Raw genomic sequence first — 27,997 nt, forward strand, 5'->3', positions numbered from 1 at the left:
CACTTACCCCCAGATTCTATATAGCATGTCTAGCGTTCCACACGGAAATCCTAGCATATTCTATAACAAGACACATAATTGGTTTAACAAGCTAATCATCATTGTTAACAGCATTTAACAAGCAATAATGAGCACTAATTGGCAATAATTATAATTTACGCACACAACTCTCTAAATGTACTCAATAACGCACTAAGCCTAAATTTTAATGTGCACAGGCAAAAAGGGGCATGGTTATGGACGCCAGGATTTACACCATGTTTTCGTTGGTGTAAATGGAGGCTCATGGTTTTAGGCACTAGGATATCAACTAAGCGTGTTCTATTACCATGCCTAAATCTAGGCACCGCTTATAGAATACACTTAGGCAGAAATGTCTTCTGCACAGATTTTTTAGGCGCCATATACAGAATTAGCCCTTTGTGGATCCTCCACAAACTGGTTTTGTGCAGGGTAGAACTAGTGTTTCTAATACTCGCTGCGCTACACCAACATTGCAGAAGCCCAGTGCAATGATATTGATACCGTCCTGGTAAGCCTTGATATTGAAAAGGCATTTGATAGTGTAGCATAGCCCTCCTATTTGTGGGCTGTGCTTGAAGCTTTTGGTATTACTGGTAGTATCCTGCGCTGGACACAGTTATTTGTACAAGGGCCCCAGGGCACAAATGCTGGTTAATGGAGTGGTACACGGCAGGGCTGCCCCGTTTCCCTTTTTGTTTTGTGCGCCAGAACAGAGAGGTGGAGAGCATTCATTTTGGCTCTTGTGAACTAAAAACTGCTTTATTTGCGGATGATCTTCTCTTTTTTAGTCATCCTGTCTGAACTCTGCCCAGGCTACACTTTCATACCTTTAGCCAATTTACTGGATTAAGGGTTCTCACTAAATCATATATGTTGCGCCTCCAGGCTAGGGAGAGTCAGTGGCCAGGCCCCTTTCCTTTGCAATGGGCTTGTGGGCATTTTAAATATTTGGGACTCCTGATTTCTAGACAGCTCAATAACTTATATGAGTTGAATATCAAGCCTTTGCTAGCATATATGAAAATCTTGCTGGAATTTTCCCTTGTCTCTCATGGGTAGAATTCATTTGATAAAGATGATACTCTTACCAAAATGACTATCTGTTACAGCATTTCCCCCTTAGAATTACTAAAACTGATTTGAAATTTTGGAACAAACTGTTAATTAAATTTTTGTGGGTGGGAGAGAAACCCCATATGCATCTTGCCCTTTTGAGGATGCCCAAACCAGAGGACGGTTTGGGCTTGCCTGACCTAAAGGTATATAATGTGGTTAGTATAATGAAACCTCTCAGAGACTGGGTCTCAGGCACTAGTACCTTTTGTAATTTATCATTAGAGTACCAGATGGTGCATCCTTATAAGTTTATGTATGTTTTGCATGCAAAGTGCACTACTTCATTGAAACTGCCTCATAACCCTTTGAATACTTCAGCCAGATGGGCATGGAAGCTGAGTCGGAAGTTATTGGCTTACCTTTCTGCCTGCTCTCCTTAGCTCCCTTTCTTGGTAATGGGGATTTTCTACCTGGCATCTGTGGTCTGAGCTTTCAATTTTGCTTGGACAAAGGCCTTAGGACTGTTGGACAATTGAGACAGGAGGGGACTTCTCAATTACTATCTTTTGAATCCCTGCAGACTACCTATGATTTAACAGCAATGGACCGTTATCTTTATCTGCAAGCTTATCATTGTGTGAACAGTCTGATACATGATTATCCTTTGTTGTGGACTACTGCCACATTTTAATAATATTGGCCCCAAGAAACTGTGGTGAAGGGCATTATTGGTGTGTATTACTATGCAAAATATGTGGATAAATGTATGACCAGCCCTTTTCAACATATTATACAACAGTAGTCTCGAGATATTGCTGATGAGTATACGCCTGGTGAATTTCAAAAGGGTATATTGGGGGGTCTCGGATTTGACTGAATGTGTTCTGTTTCTGGAAATCCGCTATAAAGTGTTGCATCGTCTTTATATGAGCCCTAGCCGAGTGCATAAAAAATGGCCCATCAGACCTGCAGGATGTCCTGAATGTGGACAGGATGGTACTTTATATCCACTGTTGGTGGTCCTGTCTGGATATTGCTCATTTGGGGGCACATTATACTTATGAAGTATTACATACCATGTAAAATGAGTTTATCTTGTTGAGCAGACTGGATGGACTGTTCAGGTCTTTATATGCCGCCATTTACTATGTATATGGATATATGTTGTAACTTGAGTAACATAGTAATATGCCAGGAATGGAGAAACTGTGTTTATTGGACCTGGATGACGATTTGGAATTGACTAGCGAGGAACAATTTGTCTTTGTTCGCAAATCTGCCATCGTAAAAAGATTACTCAATTTATACAGATCTGGACCTCATTTTTGGATGGACTGTTCGATTACGCAGTGGTTTGCTGAATGCTTTACAATGCTGAATGTTGGAACTGGATGCCAACTTCTTGGTATCTTTTGAATATTGTTCTTGTAAGTGGTAACTCTCTGACTGGATTCTTTGCTAATTGCTGAAGGGTGGGAGGGAGTGGGATTGGGGAATTTTTTTTCCTTGCACTTGTTTAGATGTGGTAGTGTGGCATTGTGTTTCTTTTCTTTGTTCAATAAAACGTACCCCCTATTTACTAAGCCACGCTAGTGGTTGCCGTGTGCTAAAGCCGACACAGCCCATCCACTTTGAATGGGTTGTGTTGGCATTTGCCACACAGCAGCCACTAGCGTGGCTTTGTAAACGGGGGGGGGGGGGGGGGGTTAATAAAGAAGATTTAAAAAAAAAAACTGCTAATTGAGAGGAGAATTTTGTGTTTGCTGCCTTGGCCCCAAGTATCAAATGTGAGCAGAGCCAGGCTAGGCAATACAACAAAGTATAGCTTTGGAAAAATATAATGTGATCAGATGCAGAAAGGAGCAAATACACAAGAAAAAGGTAAACAATTCAAAGGAAATAAGAAAGATCTACTACTGTGAAACATGTGAGCATGGCACCAACATGTATCCACACTGGGATTCTAGCCAAAACCCACTTTAGATAACTGTATTGGCGTTGAGAACTGGACATTTGTTCTGCACTATTAAAAAATACTAGATTAGATAAAGCTGAACCACCAAGGCCAGTAATTCATATATATAATGGTACAAGGTCCTGTAGCACAGCCTCAACAAACAAGACATCAGCCAGAAATATGTTCCAGCTCCTTCTCGTTTTCTTTCTAGCAGGTAAGGGTATTTCCTATAGTTTTTACAGAGATGTAATGAATTAGAGCAGGAAGCAGGCTAAAGTTTAAAATGTGTTCATGTTGCTACTGTATGACAATAGAAAGTGAAATTATCTCTCATATGACATATCTATAACTTAGGACACTGAACAATAGCAAATTCCTGGGCTGGCCCCTCTGGCTGAGGTGGTAAGTGCCGTGATCTGTCATGCAAAATGTTGGTCCCTAAGTTAGGTCTTCTACTTCCTAGATCAGCAGGAGTTGAAAAAACTGCAGAGGCAGTGATCAAAGTTACTTCGGGGGGGGGGGGGGGGGGGGGGGGAGGGTGGAAGGAGTTATAGTCATTGCTTGAGTGAGATGCTTAGTGTCAGGATGACTGATTATGGAAGGAATCCTGGGTTATGGCCCTTGGTTAAGGACTATTACTGAACTGACCTAATTTATATGTTGGGGAGGGGGGGCAGTGGATGTAAAATAGTAGAAGTAGAAAAATGTGCAGGTAGTTGTGATTAAAGGATCCCGCCACAAGATCCAAGTGCTGGTTCCAATTACAGAAGCAATACACAGAAGCAAGGGGGGAAAGTGTTGTGTCAACACCCCCTCCCAAAACACACAGATGCCTGTGCTATTGCTCCTTTATCATGTACTCTGCAGACAAGTAAAGAGTGACATTGCAAAGAAGTTTTTATAAATAATAAGCATGGCCCCCCAATCCAGTATGCATATATATTTTATGTCAAACTAATATAAAAATGAGAACATTTAAATATCTTTGGACAAAATGTATAGGAGAACAAGAATGTAACAAGTGTGTAGGAAGAGAGTAGCAGACTGGAAAGCTGTTCCTTTTTAATTCAATTACTAACTATTTTAGATCCCAGCATTCAAAAACATTTGTTATTGGTGGATTCTATTTAAAAACATAAAATGCAATGCATAATAAAGGGGCCCTTTTACAAAGGCATGGTAGCCAAATCGGCCCGGCTGCCATGGTAGCGCTGGAGCCCAGTGGTAGTTCTGAAGTTGGCACACGCAGCTTCCCATGGTAGAAAATAATTTTCTATTTTCTACTTCAGGGGTGTTCCTGGTGGTAATTGGCAGCGTTGCCACATTGCCGCATGCTGCCTGATTACCGCAGGGTTAGTGCTTGAGCCCTTACTGCCTGCTAAATAGTTGGCAATTAGCCAATTAGCTCTGCCAATTAGCGCAGAGCATGCCTATGCTCGCACTAAAAAATATTTAGGCTGTAAGATTAGATATCAGATATAAATAATCCACTTTTGCCAGTATGTTGTTCATATCTGGGATATACCTCCTTTTTTCCTACTGGCCATTCTTCTTTCTAGGTAACCACATATACTTCCATCTTTTGCTGTCACTTTACCAGCATGGGTGGAGGAGTGGCCTAGTGGTTAGTGAGCACTTGCCTTGACATCCAGAGGTGGCCCGATCAAATCCCACTGCTGTTCCCTGTGATCTTGGGCAAGTCACTTAACTCTCCATTGCCTCAGGTGCAAACTTAGGGCCCTGTTTACTTAGATGTGCTAACACTAGATACACCCGTAGGAATATATGGGTGTCTCTAGCATTTGCACACGCTAACTTTTAGCATGTACTAAAAACGCTAGCACGCTTTAGTAAACAGGGCCCTAAGATTGTGAGCCGTCCAGGGACAGAGAAATACCCAAGTGTACCTTAATGTAACTCACCTTGAGCTTCTACAGAACAGGTGTGTGCAAAATCAAAATAAATATATAAATATTCTGCTTACACCAATCTTGAATGACTCTAATAAATCTGCAGATACTTTATCTAATTGTCAATCAATAGTCAGCATTACTTTTTTGACTGATATCAGAGGTGCTGGAGGCATCTCAACTTCAAGACTATTTGGATATTCTTTAACTTACTGGATCTAATAAGTTTCATAGCAGTGAAACCTGTCTTTTGGTTCTCTTTATAGAACAGAGCACTGCTGGATAAGGGAAATGGGACTTGATATACTGCCTTTCTGAGGTTTTTGCAACTACATTCAAAGTGGTTCATATATATTCAGGTACTTATTTTGTACCAGGGGCAACAGAGGGTTAAGTGACTTGCCCAGAGTCACAAGGAGCTGCAGTGGGAATTGAACTCAGTTCCCCAGGATCAAAGTCCACTGCACTAACCACTAGGCTACTCCTCCACTACAGGCATTCCAGCAGTGTTAATGCAGTTAGCCTTCTCAGCTGCCTTTGACTTGGTAAATCACAAACACTAGGGGTCGTTGGTCCTGTTTTATTCTGGTTTACTGCATTTTTGAACTAAAGTTATGCAGTCTAAAGGCAGTCAGAAGTTGGGCCCTTGGATGTGGAGTCCCTCAAGGTTCTCCACTTTCTCCTATTCTGTTTAAACTTTTCTTCAGTTCATTTGGCTTAGAACTGCAATCTTTGGGTCTTTCATAATATATTTATGTCACAATGTTGTCTAAGGTATCATTCAATAAATAGTTGCACTAAATTCATACAATATACTCAACAACTATTGCATTTATATTTATCTTTATTACATCAATTAATCTCATAAACCTAACAATTATTGTCTAAAATCCCCATATATCTACCATTCATTCATTCATCCATTCACTCTAATTCACATTTATAAAACTAATATCAAAATATCAAACTCTATAACATTAGAACACCCGGAATAATAGAATCACTTATAATCTTGTAACAAAATGTTTTGCTTTCAATAGCAATACTGGTGTGAAACTTGTAAATTACACTGACATTCAAAGCACTTATTCTTCATTACGATCTTCTCTTGATCTATTGATAACCTGCTGTGAACTCTGTTACCATGTGAAAATTAGTCCATTGATTAAATCAATTGTCCACCACAGCAGGTTAAAACAAAAAGTTACATTCCATCGTAAACCACAACTGATTTACTATGTGCTGTAGTATTGAATGACAGTAGTTCCATTCACCGTGACTCCACTCTTCACGGGACTAATGTGAATCTTTTCCTTGACTTTCAAACTGCTTCACTGCAGCTGTCCTCTCATTTGTTTACTGAAACACTTGTACACGGACCCTACACGATCGTGTTTCGCAAATTATGCGTCTTCAGGGGTCAGTAATCGGCTCTACAGGTGGCCAAGCATTCAACAATCCTGAATGTGCCGGTGGTAACGCCTCAAAAGACGCCCACACATGCGCATGTGTGGGCGTCTTTTGAGGCGTTACCACCGGCACATTCAGGATTGTTGAATGCTTGGCCACCTGTAGAGCCGATTACTGACCCCTGAAGACGCATAATTTGCGAAACACGATCGTGTAGGGTCCGTGTACAAGTGTTTCAGTAAACAAATGAGAGGACAGCTGCAGTGAAGCAGTTTGAAAGTCAAGGAAAAGATTCACATTAGTCCCGTGAAGAGTGGAGTCACGGTGAATGGAACTACTGTCATTCAATACTACAGCACATAGTAAATCAGTTGTGGTTTACGATGGAATGTAACTTTTTGTTTTAACCTGCTGTGGTGGACAATTGATTTAATCAATGGACTAATTTTCACATGGTAACAGAGTTCACAGCAGGTTATCAATAGATCAAGAGAAGATCGTAATGAAGAATAAGTGCTTTGAATGTCAGTGTAATTTACAAGTTTCACACCAGTATTGCTATTGAAAGCAAAACATTTTGTTACAAGATTATAAGTGATTCTATTATTCCGGGTGTTCTAATGTTATAGAGTTTGATATTTTGATATTAGTTTTATAAATGTGAATTAGAGTGAATGGATGAATGAATGAATGGTAGATATATGGGGATTTTAGACAATAATTGTTAGGTTTATGAGATTAATTGATGTAATAAAGATAAATATAAATGTAATAGTTGTTGAGTATATTGTATAATATATTTATGTAGACAATGATCAAATAGTCTTTCCTGTATCCACTTCTTTATCAGATCTCTGGGACACAACATATTAACAACTGGATGAATAACAAATGAAACAGGCCTACATCTGTGCAATGTAACTATTCCTTTTCAAATTGTGGTACATAGTTTAGGGGTATAGATAAACTCAGTTTTGGAGGGTAAAACTCAAATGCATAACTTAGGGGCCCTTTTACTAAAGCTCAGCATGCATCAACATTTTTCAAGCATTTTTTCAAGCAAGTTTGCCCTAATGGACCAGCTTAATTCCACCAGATCACCTACGATACTCCTGCTAAGACGTTGACGCTTACTCTGACCCCAATGTTATACTCAATCCCTCATCTTCTTCCCTCCATCCTTTACCATTTCCCTCCCATTCTCCTTCCCTTTCACCTATCATATCCTTGTCTACCTTCCCTATCCTAGTTCATTACGTTCTTTTCACATGTCCTTTGTAATGCCTTTCATAATGTAAGTTGTTATGATCATCACAATTTATAATACAGTTCCTATTCCTTGTTTTTACTGTATTCTTTACCATGTAAGATGCTTTCTTTTACTATGTAAGCCGCACTGGACCTGCTGTATGTGGGAAAGAGCGGGGTACAAATGTAATACATAAATAAATAAATAAATTAACAGAATTAGTGTGCGGTAAGGGGTCCTTTTATCAAGCTGCGGTAAAAAGACCCCGCTGGTGGCTTGGCGCTTGGGTTTGCCGCATGCCGAGGCCCCCTTTTACTGCAGTGGGCATAAGGCTTTTGTTAAAAAAGGAAATGGCTATATGATAAGTTAACTACTTGCTGCATGGCCATTTCCTGGGAGAGCCCTTACCACCACCTATTTAAGAGGTAATAAGGGCTCCTGAGCTAACCTGGTGGTAAGGGCTCCTGCACTAACCAGGCAGTAACCGGGCAGCATGCAGGGCTGCCGATTACCGCCGGGTAAGCCCCCAGTGCTCAAAAAATAAACCACACTGCACCCTAACAAGGGGACATTAGCAGTATATAAGTCCTAATTTGATTTGATTTGAAATGGCGCTTGGTGGGGGCACACACTACCACTGGGCTCCTGTGGTAGCCTGGCAGGCTTACCGCACCATTGTAAAAGGGTCCCTAAATGCTAAACATCTTATGTTATACCTATGGGCCACGTGGCACTTAGTGCATGTTAATATCCATTAGCACATGTTAAGCTTTAATAACAGAGCCCCTTAGTTTTTTCAGTGCTCCAAAAGCTATGCTTTCTCAGCCAGTTTAAATCTCTTTTCTTGCTGGAGGATTTGCAGAGCATGTCCACACCTTTGTGTTTTCTCATAAGGATGAATGCAATTCCATCTATTTGGGAATTTCCAAAACTTTCTTGTTGAGACTGCAACTCTTAGAAAATATGGAAGCCAAGATTATTTAATCTAAGTCCAAATTTGACACCCTTACTATAGACACTACACTGGTTGCCCATAGAACCATGGATTGAATTTAAAATTTTATGTTTATCCTTCAAACTTTTGTATGGAAATTGCCCTTTTTATATGACTACGTTAAAGGTGAGATCTATATCCATGGAATCTTAGTGGAGATTGGGTGGCAACACTGGTAATTGGGATGCAAAACCAGTGCTGGGCAGACTTCTACGATCTGTGCCTTGATCACGACTGAATAGATATGGATGGGCTGGACTGTAAATTTTAAGGGGCTTTGATGTTAACTTCAGAAATTTTAGTACAAGAACAGTGCTGGGCAGACTTCTATGGTCTGTGCCCTGAAATGACAAGGACAAATCAAACTTGGGTATACATATAAAGCATTGCACACCATGTATAATGAGTTTATCTTGTTGGGTAGACTGGATGGACTGCACAGGTCTTTATAGTAACGTGGTAACATAGTAAATGACGGCAGATAAAGACCTGTCGTCATAGACCTAGTTACTATAAAAAAAAACCTTTTACAACTGTAACTCTGATTCTATGGAATAATCTTCCTTTTCATGTTTAATATGAAACAAACTACATGCGATTTTGTAAATTGGCAAAATCTTGGCTGTTTACAAAGTATTTTCATAATGCTTAACTGATGAGTTTGTTAAACAGGTTTCATTGCATTTTGTCACATTTGTAGTCGAAAGACTGCTAAATTGTAAATTGTTTAGAACTATGGGTAGAGACGGTATACAAAATTTCATACTCTATTATATTGTAAATATTTGGACACCTTAAGATCATCAGATGTTGTATAATCACCCTCATAATTCTTCCTCCTTTTTCTGCTTGGAGGAACTTTACCTCTTACACTGTTCCACTCCCATGGCCCTGCATTTTGTTTTTAGCATTAAATCTTAGCTGCCACATTCTAAACCTTTCCTCAAGCTTTACTAGATTCCTCTTTGCGTTTTCCACTTTTTCTAGGGTATGTACTTTGTTGCAGTTTATGTCATCCACTAAAAGGCAAACGTTTCCCAATAGCCTTTGCACAAAGTTGCTCACAAAATGTTGCAAAGACAAGGACTGATCCCTGCATCACACAGCTGATAACAACCCTTTCCTCAGTTTATCTTTGTCATCTCCCACTCATCTAGCTCGTAGAAACATAGAAAGAGAAATATGATGACAGATGTGGGCCAAATGGCCCGTCCAGTCTGCCCATCCTCAGTAACCACTAACTTCTCCTTTCCTTAAGGGATCCCACGTGCCAGTCCCACACTTTTTAAATTCAGACACAGTCCTTGTCTCCATGACTTCCACCGGGAGGCCACCACCCTTTCCGTGAAAGAGTATTTTCTTAGATTCCTCCTAAGCTTATTTCCTCTTAACTTCATCCTATGATCTCTCATTCCAGAGTTTTCCTTTATTTGAAAAAGGCTCACCTCCTGTACATTTATGCCACTGAGGTATTTAAATGTCTCTATCATATATCCTCTCTCTCTCTTCTTTCTTCTAATGTATACATGTTGAGGTACATGAGCCTGTCCTTATATGTTTTATTGCAGAGACCGAAGACCAATTTTGTAGCCACCCTCTGAACCGACTCCATCTTGTTTATATCTTTCCATAGGTGCAGTCTCCAGAATTGCACACAGTACTCTAAATGATTCTTCACCAGAGACTATGACAAGGGCACTATCACCTAATTTTTCCTGCTGGTCATCCCTCTCCATATGCACCCAAACATCCTTTTGGCTTTGACCATAGTCTTTTCTACCTGTTCGGCCACTTTAAGATCATCAGAGACAATCATCCCCAAGTCCTGCTCTTCTTTCATATACAAAAGCACCTCACTCCCTATATTGTACTGTTCTCTTGGATTTTTGTAAGCCAAGTGCATGACCCTGCATTTCTTAGCATTAAATCTTAGTTTATTGGACCATTCTTCAAGCTTTGCTAGATTCTTCCTCATGCTATCCACACCCTCAGGGGTGTCCACCCTATTACAGAGTTTGATATCATCCGCAAAGAGACAAACCATACCAGACAGTCCTTCTGCAATATCACAATCATTTTAGTACCTATATAAGGGCACTCATTTCATTTATATGTTACCTTTGAGGAACTTTGTCATAAGCAATTTTGAAATCTATGTGTACCACATCTAGTGCTCTCTCTTAATCCTACTCCCTGGTTCATACATTGAAAGAAATTATTCAGTTGATCCTATCTCAAATTGTGAAATCCATTAGATTCTAAAACACACTTTCCTCCCTTTTAGAAGTGATTCTATTAATTTACTCACCACCAAGGTCAGGCTAGCTGGCCTGTGGTTTTCAGCCTCCTCTTTACTTCTAATTTCAAGAAGAGGAATCATATCAGCTTGTCTCTAAACCTTTGGAACTACTCCCAATTCTAAGGAAGCACTAAAAAGGTCAGATAGTAGGGCTACTATAACCTATAAGGGACCCTTTTACTAAGCTGTGGTAAAAGGGGCCCTGTGCCAGTGACAGTGACCATTTTTACCGCAAACCAGGGCCCTTTTTACTGCAGTGGGTAAAAAGCAAAAAAAAAATAAAAATAAGAGATGGCCATGCGGTAAGTTTGCACTTGTTGTGCAGCCATTTCAGAGGAAGCACTTACCGCCACCCATTCAGGTGGCAGAAAGGGCGTCCATGCTAATTCGGTGGTAATTGGGCAGCGCATGACGCTGCTCGGATAAGAGCATAATAGTAACCATACTGGGCCAGACCAATAGTCCATTTCGCTCAGTATCCTAATTCCAACAGTGGCCAAGCCAGGTCACAAGTACCTGGCAGAACCCCAAATCGTGACAACATTCCATGCTACCAATCCAAGAGCAAGCAGTTGCTTCCCCATGTCTGTCTCAATAGCAGACTATGGACTTTTTCTCCAGGAACTTTTTTTAACACAGATACGCTAGCCACTGTTACTACATCCTCCGGCAAAGAGTTCCAGAGCTTAACTATTCATTGAGTGAAAAAATATTTCCTCCTATTTGCTTTAAAAGTATTTCCATTAACTTCATTGAGTGTCCCCTAGTCTTTGTACTTTTGGAACGAGTAAAAAATCGGTTTACTTCAACTCATTCTACACCACTCAGTATTTTGTAGACCTCAATCATACCCCCTTTTCCAAGCTGAAGAGCTCTAACCTCTGTCGCCTTTCCCCATATGAGAGGAGTTCCATCCCTTTTATCATTTTGGTTGCTCTTCTTTGAACCTTTTCTAATTCCACTATATCTTTTTTTGAGATACGGCGACCAGAACTGAACGCAGTACTCAAGGTGAGGTCACAGCATATAGAGCAATACAGAGGCAATATAGCATTTTGGTCTTATTCACCATCCATTTCCTAATAATTCCTAGCATCCTGTTTACTTGTTTGGCCGCTGCCACACATTGAGCAGGATATTTCAGTGAATTATCTACAATGACACCTAGGTCTTTTTCTTGGTTGCTGATCCCCAAGGTGGACCCTAGCATCAGGTAACTATGATTCAGATTATTCTTTCCAAAATGTAATCTGCTGCGGAAATATTTTGAAATATTTCCACTAGTGCTGGAAATGCCGTGCACTGGGGGTGAAACTACTGCCGGTGGTAGTTCCGGATTGCCGCACGGCAACCCTTTAGTAAAAGGGTCTCTAAGTTCTTTCAATACACTTAGATGTATCCCATATGGCCTCATTACTTTGTCTACTTTTAGTTTAGTTAGCTCCTTACAAATAAAATCTTTTGATGTCTACCTCCCTTCCATTCCTGTTTGTGTCTGTCTTCTGTAGTCCAACTTCCAGGTCTTCCTCAGTAAACACAGAACAGAAATATTTGTTAAGCAATTCCACCTTTTTCCACCTCAGCCTCCATATATTTCTCGCCTTCACCTTTGAGTCTGACAATTCCACTTTTGTACTTCCTCCTGTCACAAACATATCTTAAAAAAAAAAAGTCTTGTCCCCCTATTTTACTGTTAGATATTTTTCTTCCATTTATATCTTAACTTTCATCATAGCTTTCTCAGCTTCTCTTACTTTTCCAGATATTGATGCCTGTCTTCCTCTTTCTACAATATCTTGTAATTTATGAACACATTCTTTTTTCTCTTACCTTTTCGGCTTCTCCTTTCGAAAATCATAGCAGCCTCTTTTTCCCCACTTACTTTTTACTTTACTTTATTAAGTTAGTCCAATAAAAAAGGTATCATCTTATTTTCTTTTCTATTTTTTATTTTATTCTATTTCTATTGACTACTTTACTTTAATAACTAAAAAAGCTTGCTGCCCTTACAATATTGCCTTCCATTATTGCCCTCTTCTACTTCCCGTAGATGCGCCCATCAAGCTAACGACTCCTGGAGATACTACCCTATCTTGATGAAATTATTTTTTCTGAAGTCTAGGACCCTCACTTTTGAATGATCCATCACCACCTGTTCCCTAATAATGAACCACAACATCCAGTGATCACTGGATCCTAAATGATCATTCACTATGACTTCAGAAACAGTCTCTCATATGCACTAGACTTCCAAGTTTATTTAATATTTACTACCCCACCTTAAGGGTGCCTTCAAGGCAGTTTAAAATCTAATACAAAGAAAAAGAAAAAAGACTAGGTATGACTAAAATTGACAAGATATAACAGAGAGGAAAAATGGGGTAGAACTACAATAATGATAGTAAAGTGTAAAGTGGGTAAGGGTAGAGCAAACGGGGAGGGTAGCTCTGTGAAATCAGGTTATACCCTTGATTGAATGCTTGAAAATGAGATGATATTAATGTAACCCTATGGGTTAAATTCTAAAAGATTACCTGGCTCCTTCTAGATCTGGTGTAGAGACAGTGAGCAGTGCAGTGAAACTGAGTGGTCTGTGTGCATGCGCTGAGTGTTCCCCATGCTGATGGAACTCTCAGGAGAGTGACAAACAGCTCAGGCTGGCAGTTGGGAGGGAGCTGGATTGGTGAAAACATGTTACTAGGAAAAGACTGGAAGAAATTGATGCTGCAGATCATCACCTGAAAGAAAAGGCGCCCACCATTCAAGAGAGCCAGAGAGAAAACAAAGAGAACAGCTAAGTGACTGAAACTATTAAAAAAGTGCACATAAGAGAAAATAGTAAAGGAAACCTGAACAATAAGTGAGAGATAACTAAAAGAAAAAAAAAAAGAGTAGAGGAAAACTTACATGTTGAGATCCTTGAAGGTCTCCGGAAATCTGAAAGACAGGAGAAAAGACACTTTAAAGAATCTAGTGTTTTGTAAAATTGAATGTGCTTAAATGATTTATGTACCTAATAATTATACTTATCTGAAAATGCTCCCAATGTTTCTAGAGACTAAACTGATTTGTGTTGCAAACCTGTAATTAAAATACATATGTTAAATTTGTAAGTTGGTAACATTTCATTAACATTTAAATATAATTCAAATAATAAAAAAATATATTCTTTTTATTGTTAAACTCCCTGGTTGGTGTTGAGTCATTTGGGGGAAACACTGTGACATATTAGGTACCATCATTGTAACACTTTGCTCTGCCACCAGGGGGTTTACATTAATGAAAAGCATCATCAAATAACTATGTTTTAAGTTCAGCCTTAAATTTTGATAAAGAGGTTTGCAGTCTAAGAGAGCTTAGAAGAGCATTCCAGAGCCAGGGTCCTTGTATGGAAAAGATGGAATGTTTGGTATGTTCATGGATTAGTATAGGTCTAACATTCCCCCTCTCACATGGGTCCCATTACCCGCTGCATGACGCGTTCTCCCTGTACAGAATTCAAGATCTCTACACTGCTGCAGTTAGGATATCACCTAACAACAGAAGTTTTGTGAATGTCTTCAATTATGTTTATACAACCTTTGTTCTAAAATCAGAGCAGTTTACAATATGACAATAGTAAAAACAAAAAAAAAACCAGAGGCGTAGCCAGACCTTGATTTGGGAGGGGGGGCACATTTTGCCCTGCCTCCTCGCTGCTCTTGACCCCTGTTGTAACCCCACATACCTGGGATGGCAGGGGTCCCCCAAGCCCCTCATCAGAAACTTTCCTGCGTTGATATTTGCTGTTATGCTGCCTGCCCTCCTTTCCCGCCCTGGCATGCATGCACGCTTTTAGGGACATTGAGCATGTGCAAAGCTCAGACATGCTCAATTTCACTAAAAATAAGCAAGCACATGAGAGAGGGGGAAAGCATGGCAGGCAGCGTAGCAGAAAATATTGCCACAGGAAAGCTTCTGTTGGCAGGGCTTGGGGACCCACATCAGCCAAACCAGCAGACCTTGGGGGGCCCTGAACCCAAATTGGGGGGACCTAGGCCCCCAAGGCTCCCTGCGGCTATTCCACTATTAAAAAATAGGAAAGAAAGAACAGAAAGGAGAAGAGACCTAATTAAATGTTAATCTGGTCGTGAGCCCAGGCCGAGGGACTAGTATAGGGTTTTGACCAAGGCCTAGGATAGACCGAACAGGCCCTATGCACCACCCCAGCCACCAAGCCCTGCATACACACAACAACCAACTAGCACCACCAGAAAATGGGAGATAGGTCGTGAGGCCTGCCTGAATGCTCTATCGGGAACCCACTCGCACAGAGTCCAAGCGTGCAGGCCTCACAGCCAAACAGGAACAGAGTCATACACTGGGAAGAGGAGAAAGAACAATGAGGGGTCCCCAAAGGGACAGGAGCACCAGCAACGCATACAGTGCTAACTAAGAATGCAAGGGAAAAGGGACCGTCAGACGTTCCTATAGGAAACATAAGGCTGTGCCACCGGCAGTCAAGAATAAAGGAAGCCACACTAGAGAACACTCTAGGCTGTACCATACAGCACACAAGGGAAAGGGAAAGTCACCTAAGAATACACAATGTTAACCTCACAACATACAGGGAAAAAGGGAACTGCTATCCTACTATATAAATGATGAGTGACCGATGTGCCGTGCATGCCCTGTTCTGCGCATGCGCGGCACGTCACAGGTCTCTCCCCACATTGTTACCAACCGCCTGGGATCGCTGCCCCGCCCCCACCCCTGCCCCTGCCCCACCGACGTTGCGACCGCTTCCAAGTTCCCCCCTAAAGTCGCCGCCGGCCTCCCTCCACCCAGGCCAGGCACTCTCCATTGAACTCACAGCGCCTGACCTCCGAAAGCGCAGCAGGCAGCACCAGATCGCCTCCCTTTGCCCTTCCTTCCCTCCCTGTGTCCCACCCTCAACAAAGTTACATCACAAGAGGGCGGGACAGAGGGAGGGAAGGAAAGGCAAAGGGAGGCGATCTGGCGCTACCTACTGTGCTTTCGGAGGTCAGGCGCTGTGAGTTTAATGGAGAGGACCTGGCCCAGGTGGAGGGGGGCCGGCGGCGACTTCAGGGGGAACTTGGAAGCGGTAGCGATGTCGGCGGGGTGGCAATCCCGGGCGGTTGGTAACAACGTGGGGAGAGACCTGTGATGTGCCGTGGGAAACTCGGAGGGAGGGGTGAGGGACCGTGGAACTTGGAGGGAGGGGTGAGGGACCCTGGAACTTGGAGGGAGGGGGGTGGGAGCCCTGGAACTGAGAGGAGAGGGGGGCCCTGGAACTCAGAGGGAAGGGGAGCCTGGGCCCTGAAGGGAGGGGCCCATGGAACTCGGAGGGAGGGGTGGGAGCCCTGGAACTCAGAGGGAGGGAACCTGGAACTGAGAGGGGAGAGAGGGGGGCCCTGGAGCTCAGAGGGAGTGGGGGCCCTGGAACTCGGAGGGGAGGGGGGCCCTGGAACTCGGAGGGGAGGGGGGCCCTGGAACTCAGAGGGGAGGGGGGCCCCTGGAGGGAGTGGGGGCCCTGGAACTCGGAGTGGAGCCCTGGAACTCGGAGGGGAGGGGGGGCCCTGGAACTCAGAGGGGAAGGGGGCCCCTGGAGGGAGTGGGGGCCCTGGAACTCGGAGGGGAGGGGGCCCTGGAACTCGGAGAGAGGGAGGAGCAGCCTCAAACTGGGGAGAGAGAGGGGACCTGGAACTCAGAGGGAGGATCAGAGGCATGTCTGTCTCTCACAGACACACACACACTCACTCTCTCTCTGAACTCACTCTCACACTCTCTCTCTCTTTCACACAGACACACACACACACTCTCTCTCTCTCTCACACACACACACACACACACACAGAGTGGGACAGCGACCCCGGGAATGGATCCCAGGCACGCCGCTTACCACACCACACATACAGTGAACTCATTAAAGTCCAACAATACCGCACCATACCCCATATAGGTTATAGGAAGATGTATTGGGGAGGGGGCAGGCTACTCAAAAACAAGCCCTGCTTTGCTGCCTCAAACAACTGGCTATAGGGAGCAAATGACCCTCCACTGTCACAGGGACTCCTAGCAGCTCTCTCTCTCTCTCTCTCTCTCTCTCTCTCTCTCTCTCTCTCACACACACACACACACACTCTGTACCCCTAACTTTTCCCCGCACCCTTTCAAGCACTACATTTATCAAATTTTACATTATATGTCAGAAATAAAAAATCTTGCCCGTTTTAACGGGCTTTACGGCTTGTATAGGAATAAACAAGGCTGTGCCACACAGCACTGAAAGGTAAAGGGAATCCACATACAAGAATGCACAAGGCTGGCCTCACAATACACAGGGATAAAGGGAACTCAACTGCTATACAGGAATAAACAAGGCTGTGCCACACAGCACTCAAAGGTAAAGTGAATCCACACACAAGAATGCACAAGGCTGGCCTCACAACACACAGGGATAAAGGGACCAGCTATATAGGAATAAACAAGGCACAGCACTCAAAGGTAAGGGAGAGGTCAGCAAACAGAGAAGTTGCTTTAACACATACAGATCAGATAAGGAGCAGCGCTCACCAGAAACAGGAGACAGACACAACAAAGAATGAATAAAAGCAGGCAAAAGGAAAAGACTTCTTCAAAACACAACCTGCCAGAAACAAGGCTTACATTGCAGAGAAAGGGTTAACACAGAGGAAAGGGAAACTTAAACAAACAAACAAACTGGAACAATACAAGGGACAAGCTTACCATAAACAATACAACACCAGCTACACAGAGAATAGACCCAGGTGCCGTGTAGTGAGGCAATCAAGCACATGCTGGGAACACCCAGCACTCACACAGAAACTAAGAGCTACAAGGAGAGAAAGCAAATCTCCACTTAAACACAGTGCACAAGCACAAACAGAGAGAGAAGGAAGCTGGCGTCAGCTGACAGCAATCAAATGCTAAAGCAAGGGTTGCAGGGAAAGGTAGGCTTAAGTAGATCAGGCTTCTGACGTCTGCAGCCTCAGACGTCAGCTCAGCCCCTGACAAGCCAATCAGAAGCGAGTCCCAAACATTCCCCTGCCTATCTAGCAGAATCATAACATTAAATTTCTATCAATTTATTATGCAAATTCATTGGGGAAATTCTGAAAACCTGACTGGGTTGCGGCCGTCGAGGACTGAGATTGCCCACCCCCCTCTAGATTTATTTCCCGTAATATAGACAGAGCTTTCCAAATATTGCCCTGTTTTCTAATTTTTATACAAGTGTTTGTTTTACTTTTAGTATTGATCTGCCATATTTTATTAAGGTTATTGCCTACTAAGAATTTGGAGGCCCCACCAGAAAGCCAATTGCAAAATGTGGAAGGAGAGAATGTTCTTCAGAACTTATCAGCAATTCTAGAAGATTCATTATCAGAAGTTCCTACAAGAGCTACTTTGTTGGTTTTGTTTGTGTTTGAACAAGATCTCAATGCAGCGATGAAGACATTTTTTTTTAGAAATTCACAACTTTTATTCTGTGGTCAAAAATTGTGGATGTTTCTGGATGTTACAAAATCTACTCAGGACAGAAGGAAGCGTTTTTTTACTATTGAGGGAGAAAGTTAGATCTCTGGGGGCCTATTTGTTAGCTTATTTTTGTAAATGTATAATTCACTATTTAGATGTGAAATATATATTTTTTGCACTGGAACATCTTAAAATCTTTTGTAGACTTGAAGAAGATAGATCTGAAACAATTTAATCTGGCTATTTGTAGTAATTGGATATGTGGGGTCATTCATGTAGGGCCTTTACTTAATGTTATTTTCCGCCTTATTTTCGAAAGTGATGGGCGCCAAGATTTCGACCCAAATCGGGAGATGGGCGCCTTTCTTCCGTGGGCGCCCAAATCGGTATAATCAAAAGCCGATTTTGGGCGTCTTCAACTGCAATCTGTCGCGGAAACGGGCAAAGTTGACGGGAGCATGTCAGAGGCATGGTGAAGGCAGGACTTGGGCATGGTTATCGGCCGAAGAGAGATGGGCGCCCTTGGCCGATAATCGAAAAAGAAAGGCGTTTTTACCGTGAATTTGGGTCATTTGTTGGACCCTTGTTTTCACGAACAAGTACCCTAAATGACCACATGACCACCGGAGGGAATCGGGGATGATCACCCCTGACTCCCCCAGTGGTCCCTAACCCCCCTCCCACCATAAAATAACAAACTTTAAGAACTTTTTTTCCAGCCTGTATGCGAGCCTCAAATACCATACCCAGCTCCATCACAGCAGTATGCAGGTCCCTGGAGCAGTTGTTAGTGGGTGCAGTGCACTTCAGGCAGGTGGACCCAGGCTCATCCCCCCCTACCTGTTACACTTGTGCCTGTAAATGGGAGCCCTCCAAACTGCCCCCAAAACCCACTGTACCCACATGTAGGTGCCCCCCTTCAGCCATAAGGGCTATGGTAATGGTGTAGAGTTGTGGGCAGTGGGTTTTGGGGGGGGGATTTAAGGGGCTCAGCACCCAAGGGGTGGGAGCTATGGACTTGGGAGGTATTTCATTTTTTTTTTTACTTTTTACAAGTGCCCCCTAGGGTGCCCGGTTGGTGTCCTGGCATGTGAGGGGGACCAGTGCACTACGAATCCTGGCCCCTCCCACGACCCAATGCCTTGGATTTGTTCGTTTTTGAGCTGGGCGCCTTCGGTTTCCATTATCGCTGGAAAACGAAATTGCCCAGCTTAAATCCGCACAAATCCGATGCATTTGCCGGGCACAAACCATATTATTGAAAAAAAGATGGATGCCCATTTTTTTCGAAAATACGGTCTGTCCCGCCCCTTCACGTACCCGTTCTCGGACATAGACGCCCAGAGCTCCATATCTTTCAGTCTACTCCCCCTTAATTTGGTTGTCGAAGGAAAGGTTATATTATTCAGCAAAACGGGTTTTTTTTTGGCTTTTTGAATTATTCTTATAGTTGTACTGTGATAATATGAACTTGAGTTACCTGGTGCAAGTGTATATTCTTGTGAACCTTTGTTATAAATGCAAATTTAAAAAAAAGAAAACAAAGAGTTTTAATTATTAAATATTTCAAAGAATGGGTCCAGTGATAAAAATTATCTGTCTTGCATTTTAGTTAAGTGTGCTGATTTCACGAAAGGAATGGATAGTAAGATCTTCCTAGAAGATCTCTAAAGTAGAGGAAGGGAGTACTCATTAAGGACATTTATTTAAATAACAAGGACTAATGGAATGTAACTTCCCTCAGTGTTCCATACACGTGCGTTATAATTTTGAATTTTATTGGTACTTACATGTAAATGAGTACTAGGCACTAATCTATAAAGTGGCACCTAAGGCAGGGGAGGTGCCTGTCACTTGGTGCATGTAGGCACACTTATTTACACCTGCCACTGAAATGGCATAAATAGTTGCACCTAAACTTAGGAGTACCCATGTCAACTTACATTAGTATTCTACAATGGCATCTTCGCATACAGATGCTGTTATAGAATTGGTTCCCAGTGCCCGGCATAGGTGTGCCTAAAAGAAGGTGCCAATTTATAGAATTGCCTCTATAATCCATACTACACTCTAAGAATAGTGGGAGGTTTTCTTAAGGATCACAAATAGCATCAATGACCCTGTTGAGCCCTGAGGCACTCCAGAACACACAGGAATCCACGTCGAGAGATCATGCCCGATCCTCACTGCAGGTAACCCCGAAAGGACCTCTTTGGGTCTCGCAGGAGCCAGGTCCCCTCCCATGTCTTACTACCCAGCTTTGTAACAATCCACAAAGCTACCTAACTAGTGAAGGTGTAGTCCAAATTATCCAGATACCCCATGCTCAAAATGTTTATGTTATAAACACAACTGCTCTGTGCAGGTTATCACAGCTTTCTTGGAAGTCCGATATGGCCATACCAATGTTGATAGGGTTGTAAACATGTCTATAGTCTGTTATTTGGCCTGTATTCTGCCCTCAGGTACCCCTCTTTCAATTCTTCTCCTTGTTACCTCAATTCCCTGTCTGTCATTACTACTGAGGTTTGTGTCTGTTCCTATCATGTTTAAATTGACATGGTTTTGTTAATTTCCCTAGTGTATCTTCATCATTTTTTGTGGCGATTCAAATGTTTACAACAGTAAAGAATAAACTAAATATTTTTTTTAGCAAGTGCTGTCAATGCTGCTCCTTCAAAAGCTTTGTGGCAGTTCCGGAATATAATCAAGTGCACTATGCCGAACAGTAAACCCTTAGAAGAATTCAATCGGTATGGCTGCTACTGTGGATTAGGAGGACAAGGAAATCCACTGGATGAACTAGACACGTAAGCAAACAAATTCACACTAGGAGTGAACATTCATTTTATAATGAGATGAAAAAGGCATCAAAATGGGCTGCTTTGTTTCAGGTCATTCTCAAATGAACAAAATAAAAATGCCAATAAACTATTCCATTTATTTTATTTTAATTTCATCTTGTTTGCCATTTACGAGCAAATTAAGTCTATGGAGATTTTTCAACCCAGACATCCTGCAGTCAGTGGGGAATAGAGTTGGGAATCAGATTGAGGGAGCCTAAATTGGGAGGAGCATCGGGGAAGGGGGGAGGTTAGGGGATTGGAGTGGGGGTTGGGATTGGAAAGATTGAGGGGGGGATTGGATCAGCCCCTATTATCCATTTTATTCTCTCCATATTGCCATTAGGTTTTCTCATCCTCTTGTCAGCTTTCTTTAGCTTAGATTATAGGTTTCATTTCTTTTGTTTTCACCATTTCCTTGTGTTTCCATTTAACCCACCTATATTCTTTCATTCACCTCTTCTCCTCTTGCTCATACCCCTCATTCCACACACACACACACACACACACACACACATTCTTCCTCCTTACCTCTTCATAATTCCTTCATCCTTCACCTGTTTTTCTCATATCTTCCTCCACCCCTTCTTCCTTGCTTGCCACCTCCACCTCCACATCACCCTCTTCCTCATTCCTTCTCTCCACTTCTGGCCCTTACTACTAATTTCTCATTCCACTCTTCTCTCAACAATTTTTCCTCCCCTCTCATCTCTCTGCTTTCATCCTTTTCTCAAACTCCCTATCTTTTGTAATTTTTCCCTTTGCCTTCTCTCCCTCCTTTCTCTCTTTGCTTCTCACACCCTACTCTCATATCTTTCCATCTCCCACCTTCTCCTTCCCCAGCACACACTCTCCCTTTCTCCTTTCCATTCCTTCTCCTCACACACTTATTACCTTCCATCAAATATGATCACCCTCAGAATCCACTCTTCTTTTTTTTCAAAGAGAAACTTCACCCCCTTATATTGTTCTACTCTCATGGGTTTTTGTAGCCCAAATGCATGACCCTGGAAATTATGTGGCTGTTGGCTGATATTCAGTATCTAGCTGGGCAAAGATAGGACTGATTTTTATGTGGTCCTACCTGTCCATTGAGGTATGCAGGTACCAGTACAAATATTGTTGGTGTCTGCATATCTTCCAGCTCTACCATGACTCTGCCTCCAGACTGTACTGGCACTAACCAGACAGTGCTGTGGTAGTCACACCGGATTTTCATAGAAGAGGAAGGGACATCCATGTCTAAAAAGATGGAGGTCCATATTTAGACCTGGTACTTGTCACGTCCAGGTTACAGATAGGTGCTCTGACTGAGCAGCTGTTCACTGGAGGGAATAAGGCACCTTCTTAATCCTCCATTGATGACTGTTTCCCTTCTTCTCCCCCAAATGTGAAACCAGCAAGGTATATCAGGTTCTATGACAGCTTCAGAAACAACAGACATTATTAACAAGATGGAGTGCAGATTTAAGGTTAATGCAGTAGACTGAGAACCAAGGGACTTGGGTTCAATTCCCAGTTAAGCTCTTTATTTTATTTTTAAATCGAGAGCTTTCCAGAGACAGAAAAATGTCTGCTGGACCTATATATATATATATATAAGACACCTGCAAGCATGAATGTTATTGAAGTGGTGCACATTCAGGTACAGTAGGTATTCCTCTGTTCCTGGAGGGATCACAATTTTAAAAAATTCACAAAAGCTGAGGTGGGCTTTAAACCTGGGCCTCCTGATTCTCAGTCCACTATGTTAACCACTAGGCTACCCCTCTGATCTACATGGACATCTATGTGGTCATTTTATAAGATGGATTTCCTATGCTGCCACACAGACATCTGTGTCCCTTGGTTTCCCCATTCATAATTTGGACATTTCAGTCTGTAAAATGGATGTTCATGCTGGACATTTCCAGCACATGAACATCCATCTCACATGTATTTTAGAACAGGCCTGCATGAGAAACGGGTGTTCATTTGTGATGTTCTGACTTGGACATCATTATTCAGAGTTGGATGTCCTTTCTAAAACGCTGCTCTTAACCTTTCACTGGATGACATCTCAATAAAAGGGTCTATTGTTAATATTCAGCAATATGCTTTTAGAGGGCTAAACAAGCAAATTCTTAATTTGAATTCAGATGCTGCCTCCCTTTTCAGATATGAACGCCGCTTGCTACCTAGCTTAGGTAAAGAAACTGAACAAAAAGAGTTCTGTTACCTGAAGCTATAGTGAAACACCACTCATGGCAATGTGCCTAGAATGCACATTAGTTATTTCTTAATTTGTTCACTTACTTTAAGGTGACAAACTACATTGACTGTGGATTGTTCTATTTTCTGTCTGTATGCCATAAATCTCTGCTGAATAAGTACCTAAAAGGGAAATTTTAATTAGAGTGACATTTTTATAAAGAAATTCATCAAAATAAAAATCCACAGACTAGCAGGTGGCACATTCCATGATATTAGCAAAGCAGAACTTCTGAAGTTTGAAGAAATTAAAACCAAAGTTATTAGCATAAGAGGCCCCTGCTATTAATATTGTGACATGCAGATAAAATATATTAAGTATAAATATATATCTGTATGTCTCCTTATACGTAAGTGTCTGTTTATAGGGCCTTGAAAGAGGAAGTGTTGCAAATGACTCAATTTGCCTGGTTTTATCTTGAAATTCAACTATGATGTCAGTAATTTTAATGCATCACATCTTTTCTCCCCTTTTCAGGTGTTGTCAGGTTCATGACAATTGTTATAATGCTGCTAAGCAAGTTGAAAATTGTTCTTCACTAATTCACAACCCCTATACAGAGGTCTATGCTTACACCTGCTCTGGAACTACTGTTACCTGTGAAAGTGAGTTTTACAATTTTTTAAAACTAGTTTTGGGTTCTGTGTAGAGTATGTACAGTCAGTTTACCAGATAAAAGAGAAACAAAAAACCAGATTATAACTTTTCTCTATTTGAACTCTTAGCTTTAATGAAGAAGTCCGAGATAATAGTGATGCAGAATATTTATATCTCTTCATACTTATTTTGTCAAGACAATAACATACTGCCTTTAACAATGAGACAATCACTTTGAAAACCAAATATAGTTCTCATAACAAATAGCGGTACAAAATGCTGCAACAACTTCACATCATAGCTTTAAAGTTCATATCCCTCCTCTTCCTACTACTACCTACTACTGCTTATCATTTCTATAGCGCTACTAGACGTACGCAGTGCTGTACACTTGAACATGAAGAATCTGTTTGCTTCCAGAAGTCCTGTGAACTCTCTGAATCTCTGATCCTTAGTTATTTCTTCAGGAAACTCCTGGACTTTGCTATTGGAGCTCTGGATATTCCATGGCATTTTTATTGGTCACCCTCTGCTTCTCTTGTACTTCATTCTTTTTGTCCTTATTCCTGCCCTCATGACTAGAGGCAGATACTGAGAATGAACCTTTACTTTGCACACAGGAACACAGGACCAGATGTTCAGCTTCTCTTTCCCTACCTATTTGAAACTCCTCATGAGGCTGTTGATCAATCCACTGGATTGCATCACTGAGCACTCCTCTCACAGTACCACAAAAATTAGTCAGTATAATTGTTGTAGCTCCTATTACTCTCACATTTTTCTGCACAACCCTCTTAGTGTCCTAAATAGGGGAGGCACCTTATTGGTAAGGGAGGTTAAGAGGAACTCCCTTAAACTAATGTGCTGTAAGATATTTTTAAATGTCAGAAGAAAAAAAAAGGAATAGTCATTACTTGGAGCATTGCTGGAGCTGGAGCAGATTTGGGGGCAGAGCTTGGGCGCCCCCAAACAAAAAGGTGTTCCACTGCCCCTGGAAGACTGGCCCCTTTTCAGTCATGTTTCTGCATGAAGACAAGGCTGGTGCAAGGGTATTAGTTGTCCTAAGCAAGCCTTCAGCTTTGTACCATTCGCCAGCATAATTGTCAAGTCTCTAGTTCCTTCTTCCCTTTTCCCTATGATTTTGATAATTAAACTCAACATCGCGAATACCACAACATCACCCTTCCAAGAACAATCCTGCACAAAATGGACATCATACTTTGGGATGTGTATATTTATATAATGAGGATAATTTCTAAAAGCCATTTATCCTGGTAAAAGTTCTATTTGAAAACTGCCCACCCTCCAAGTTCACACTGGTGGTTCTTTGTATTTGTGTGGCAGTCAGGACCTTTCATTTTGCCTTGAATGCAGCTGTCCTTGCTATCCCCTAGAAGCTGCTGTTCTAGATAACCACTTTCTTTGTCTAATGGCTAAGTCAGCCTTGCATTAAGAAGTTTACCAAAGGACATTCTGTGAGCCTTGTTGCAGCATGCTTACAATCAGATTTGTTGAAGTTTGATCTCGTCTCCTGTACTTTTGAAGAGGCATTGGCTACCGATAAAATACTATATAAAATTCAGATTACTTAGTCTAACATATAAAGCTTTGCGTAATGATACCCACCTTTCAGTTCTTGCTTCAATCAGGATTTATTGTCCGAGTCACTGCTTATATTCTTCTGAAAGATTGCTACACGATGCACCATTTTTAAAAATCATATTAGGTTGGAGGAATATCATTCTTCAATATTGTATGTAGCATGTATAGTGTAGAATGCTCTCCCTTTCATTACAGCTTAATAATTACGCTCCTTAGAGTGATTAAAGTAGTGACATCTGATAGAAGGTAAGAGGTATTATTATGTACAACATCAAGGTCCTAAGGTAGTGTTTCCCAAACCTATCCTGGTGGAATCCTATCTACTCAGTTTTCAGGATACCCACAATGGATATGCATGAGATAGATTTGCATAACATGAAGGCTGTGTATGCAAATTGATCTCATGAATATTGTAAAGCGGATCCTCTTTTCTCCTGGGTTGCAGCCCTTTCACAAAACCAAACTAAACAAAAACCCACTCCTGTATGGCACCCCTTTTCCCCAAAAGAAACAAAAAAATAAGGATCTCTCCCGGTCCCCTGGAGAGTAGCAGTAAAAAGAAAAAAAAACACACGGCTCAATTCAGCCCTGGTTTCAAAACACAGTTCAATTTTAGCCAAGCTTTAAACACAGCACAGTCCAGCTAGGCTTTCAAAACACAGTTCAATTTTAGCCAAGCTTTAAACACAGCACAGTCCAGCTAGGCTTTCAAAACACAGTTCAATGGCTTTGCGTGGGCTCAAAGCCTAGGGTCCCACCCTCTTGGTCAGTCATACTCCTACCTGACCTCCTCCCGCTTGACCCGGCTTGGCCCCGCTACTGCCTTGGCTTTCTCTGAGCCAAAGCTGACAAGTCCATCGGCTCTTCCAGGGCGCTCTCTGGTTCAGTCAACTCCATAGGGCAAGGCCCACTCTCTGCCTCTCTCTCCTCAGGAGCCCAATCCATATTCTCCTCGCCCCGCCCTTCTCCCAGCTGCTCACCCTTTCTTTCATTAAAGCTCTTTGATGGCTCTTCTTTCTCCACCCACCTGTTCCACCACCTCTTCCACCAGGTTGGAGAATCAGCCTTATTCCTTCCCCTGCGGCCCTCCTCTGGAGACTCCTGGGAATGCACATAGTTTCTCTTATCCCCTGTCTCCCTTGGGGCATGCTGGGAGTTGTAGTTCTTTATTTCTAGTTTTTTTCTGGGGAATGCCTGCCTATAACGGGGGTATTCTGGCCTATCCCAGGGTTCCTTTGGGGCCTGTCCTACATACTCTTTACAATATTCATTGTGAATATCCTAAAAACCTGACTGGCTGGGGTTCCCCAGGACAGGTTTGAGAATCACTGTCCTAAGATTTTGCTTTAGGGCAGTGTTTCCTAACCCTCTCCTGGAGGCATATGTAACCAGTTGAATTTTCAGAATATTTGCAATGAGTATGGATAAGATAGATTTACATATGCCAGATTCTTAAAGGATGCAAATGTATTCTATTATCCATCTTCATTGCAGAAAATCATAGTAGGTTAGAAGTTTTATAACTAGACACTTATTAATCTATTGCTGTTTGTAGAAAAATCAACATTTTTTTTTTTGTATTTTCCAGGTGATAATTCCCCCTGTGAAATGCATGTCTGTGAATGTGACAGGCAGGCTGCTCTCTGCTTTTCAAAAGCCTCCTACAATGAAGACTTCAAAGATGTTGACAAGAATAAACACTGCTAGAGAAGACATATTGACCTTTTTAACTTTACAGATGAGTTTACTGTTTTCTCCATATTATGTATTGCTTCTGTATTATTGTCTTCTGAATCTTTGCAGCTTATACCAACAGCCTTATCTTTCAAACGTACAGCAATAGGTGAAATCTGAGATTTGGAACTTATGGTTGATGTCTCTATCGTACCCTGCTGTTTTTGTCCTGAACGTTTATGTGTATCTTTATGATGGATTGCATTGTTGGGTGAATCTCTTTATAGAGGCAGTTAAAAAAAAATCCCAGCAAATAAAGAAACTGTAACATCTTATCCCTTCCAGTCTCCAGCTTTATGTGTTCTATCCTGAGATGCTGTTAAGGGACTGTCCTGTCACATCTTATCCATGGCTTATCATCGGTGGTATTTATTTATTTATAAATTATTTAATTATTTATTTTTACATCGGTGGCATTTAGCAAAAGTAAGTTTGTATACCATTTGCATATATATGTTTTATATTTTTATATTTTGATGTATATTAACTTGGAGATCCCTGTTCATGTTTGTGTCTTAATCTTTCATTTTATTTAGTTTTTTGATACATATAAATGTATGGGTAGCAT

The 27,997-nt window shown here is 41.8% G+C and overlaps 1 protein-coding gene across 1 annotated transcript; it reads left to right on the plus strand.

The window, feature by feature from the left end:
- Nucleotides 1–3,205: 3,205 nt before the first annotated feature.
- LOC115471424 (phospholipase A2, minor isoenzyme-like) lies at nucleotides 3,206–27,675 on the plus strand. The gene is made up of 4 exons (XM_030205138.1): nucleotides 3,206–3,251; nucleotides 21,056–21,212; nucleotides 23,974–24,101; nucleotides 27,284–27,675. Exons 1-4 carry the CDS (start codon nucleotides 3,218–3,220, stop codon nucleotides 27,400–27,402), a joined length of 438 nt encoding a protein of 145 aa, XP_030060998.1. The 5' UTR covers nucleotides 3,206–3,217; the 3' UTR covers nucleotides 27,403–27,675.
- Nucleotides 27,676–27,997: the final 322 nt, after the last annotated feature.

Source organism: Microcaecilia unicolor, chromosome 5, assembly GCF_901765095.1.
Source record: "Microcaecilia unicolor chromosome 5, aMicUni1.1, whole genome shotgun sequence".
Classification (NCBI taxonomy): Eukaryota; Metazoa; Chordata; class Amphibia; order Gymnophiona; family Siphonopidae; genus Microcaecilia; species Microcaecilia unicolor.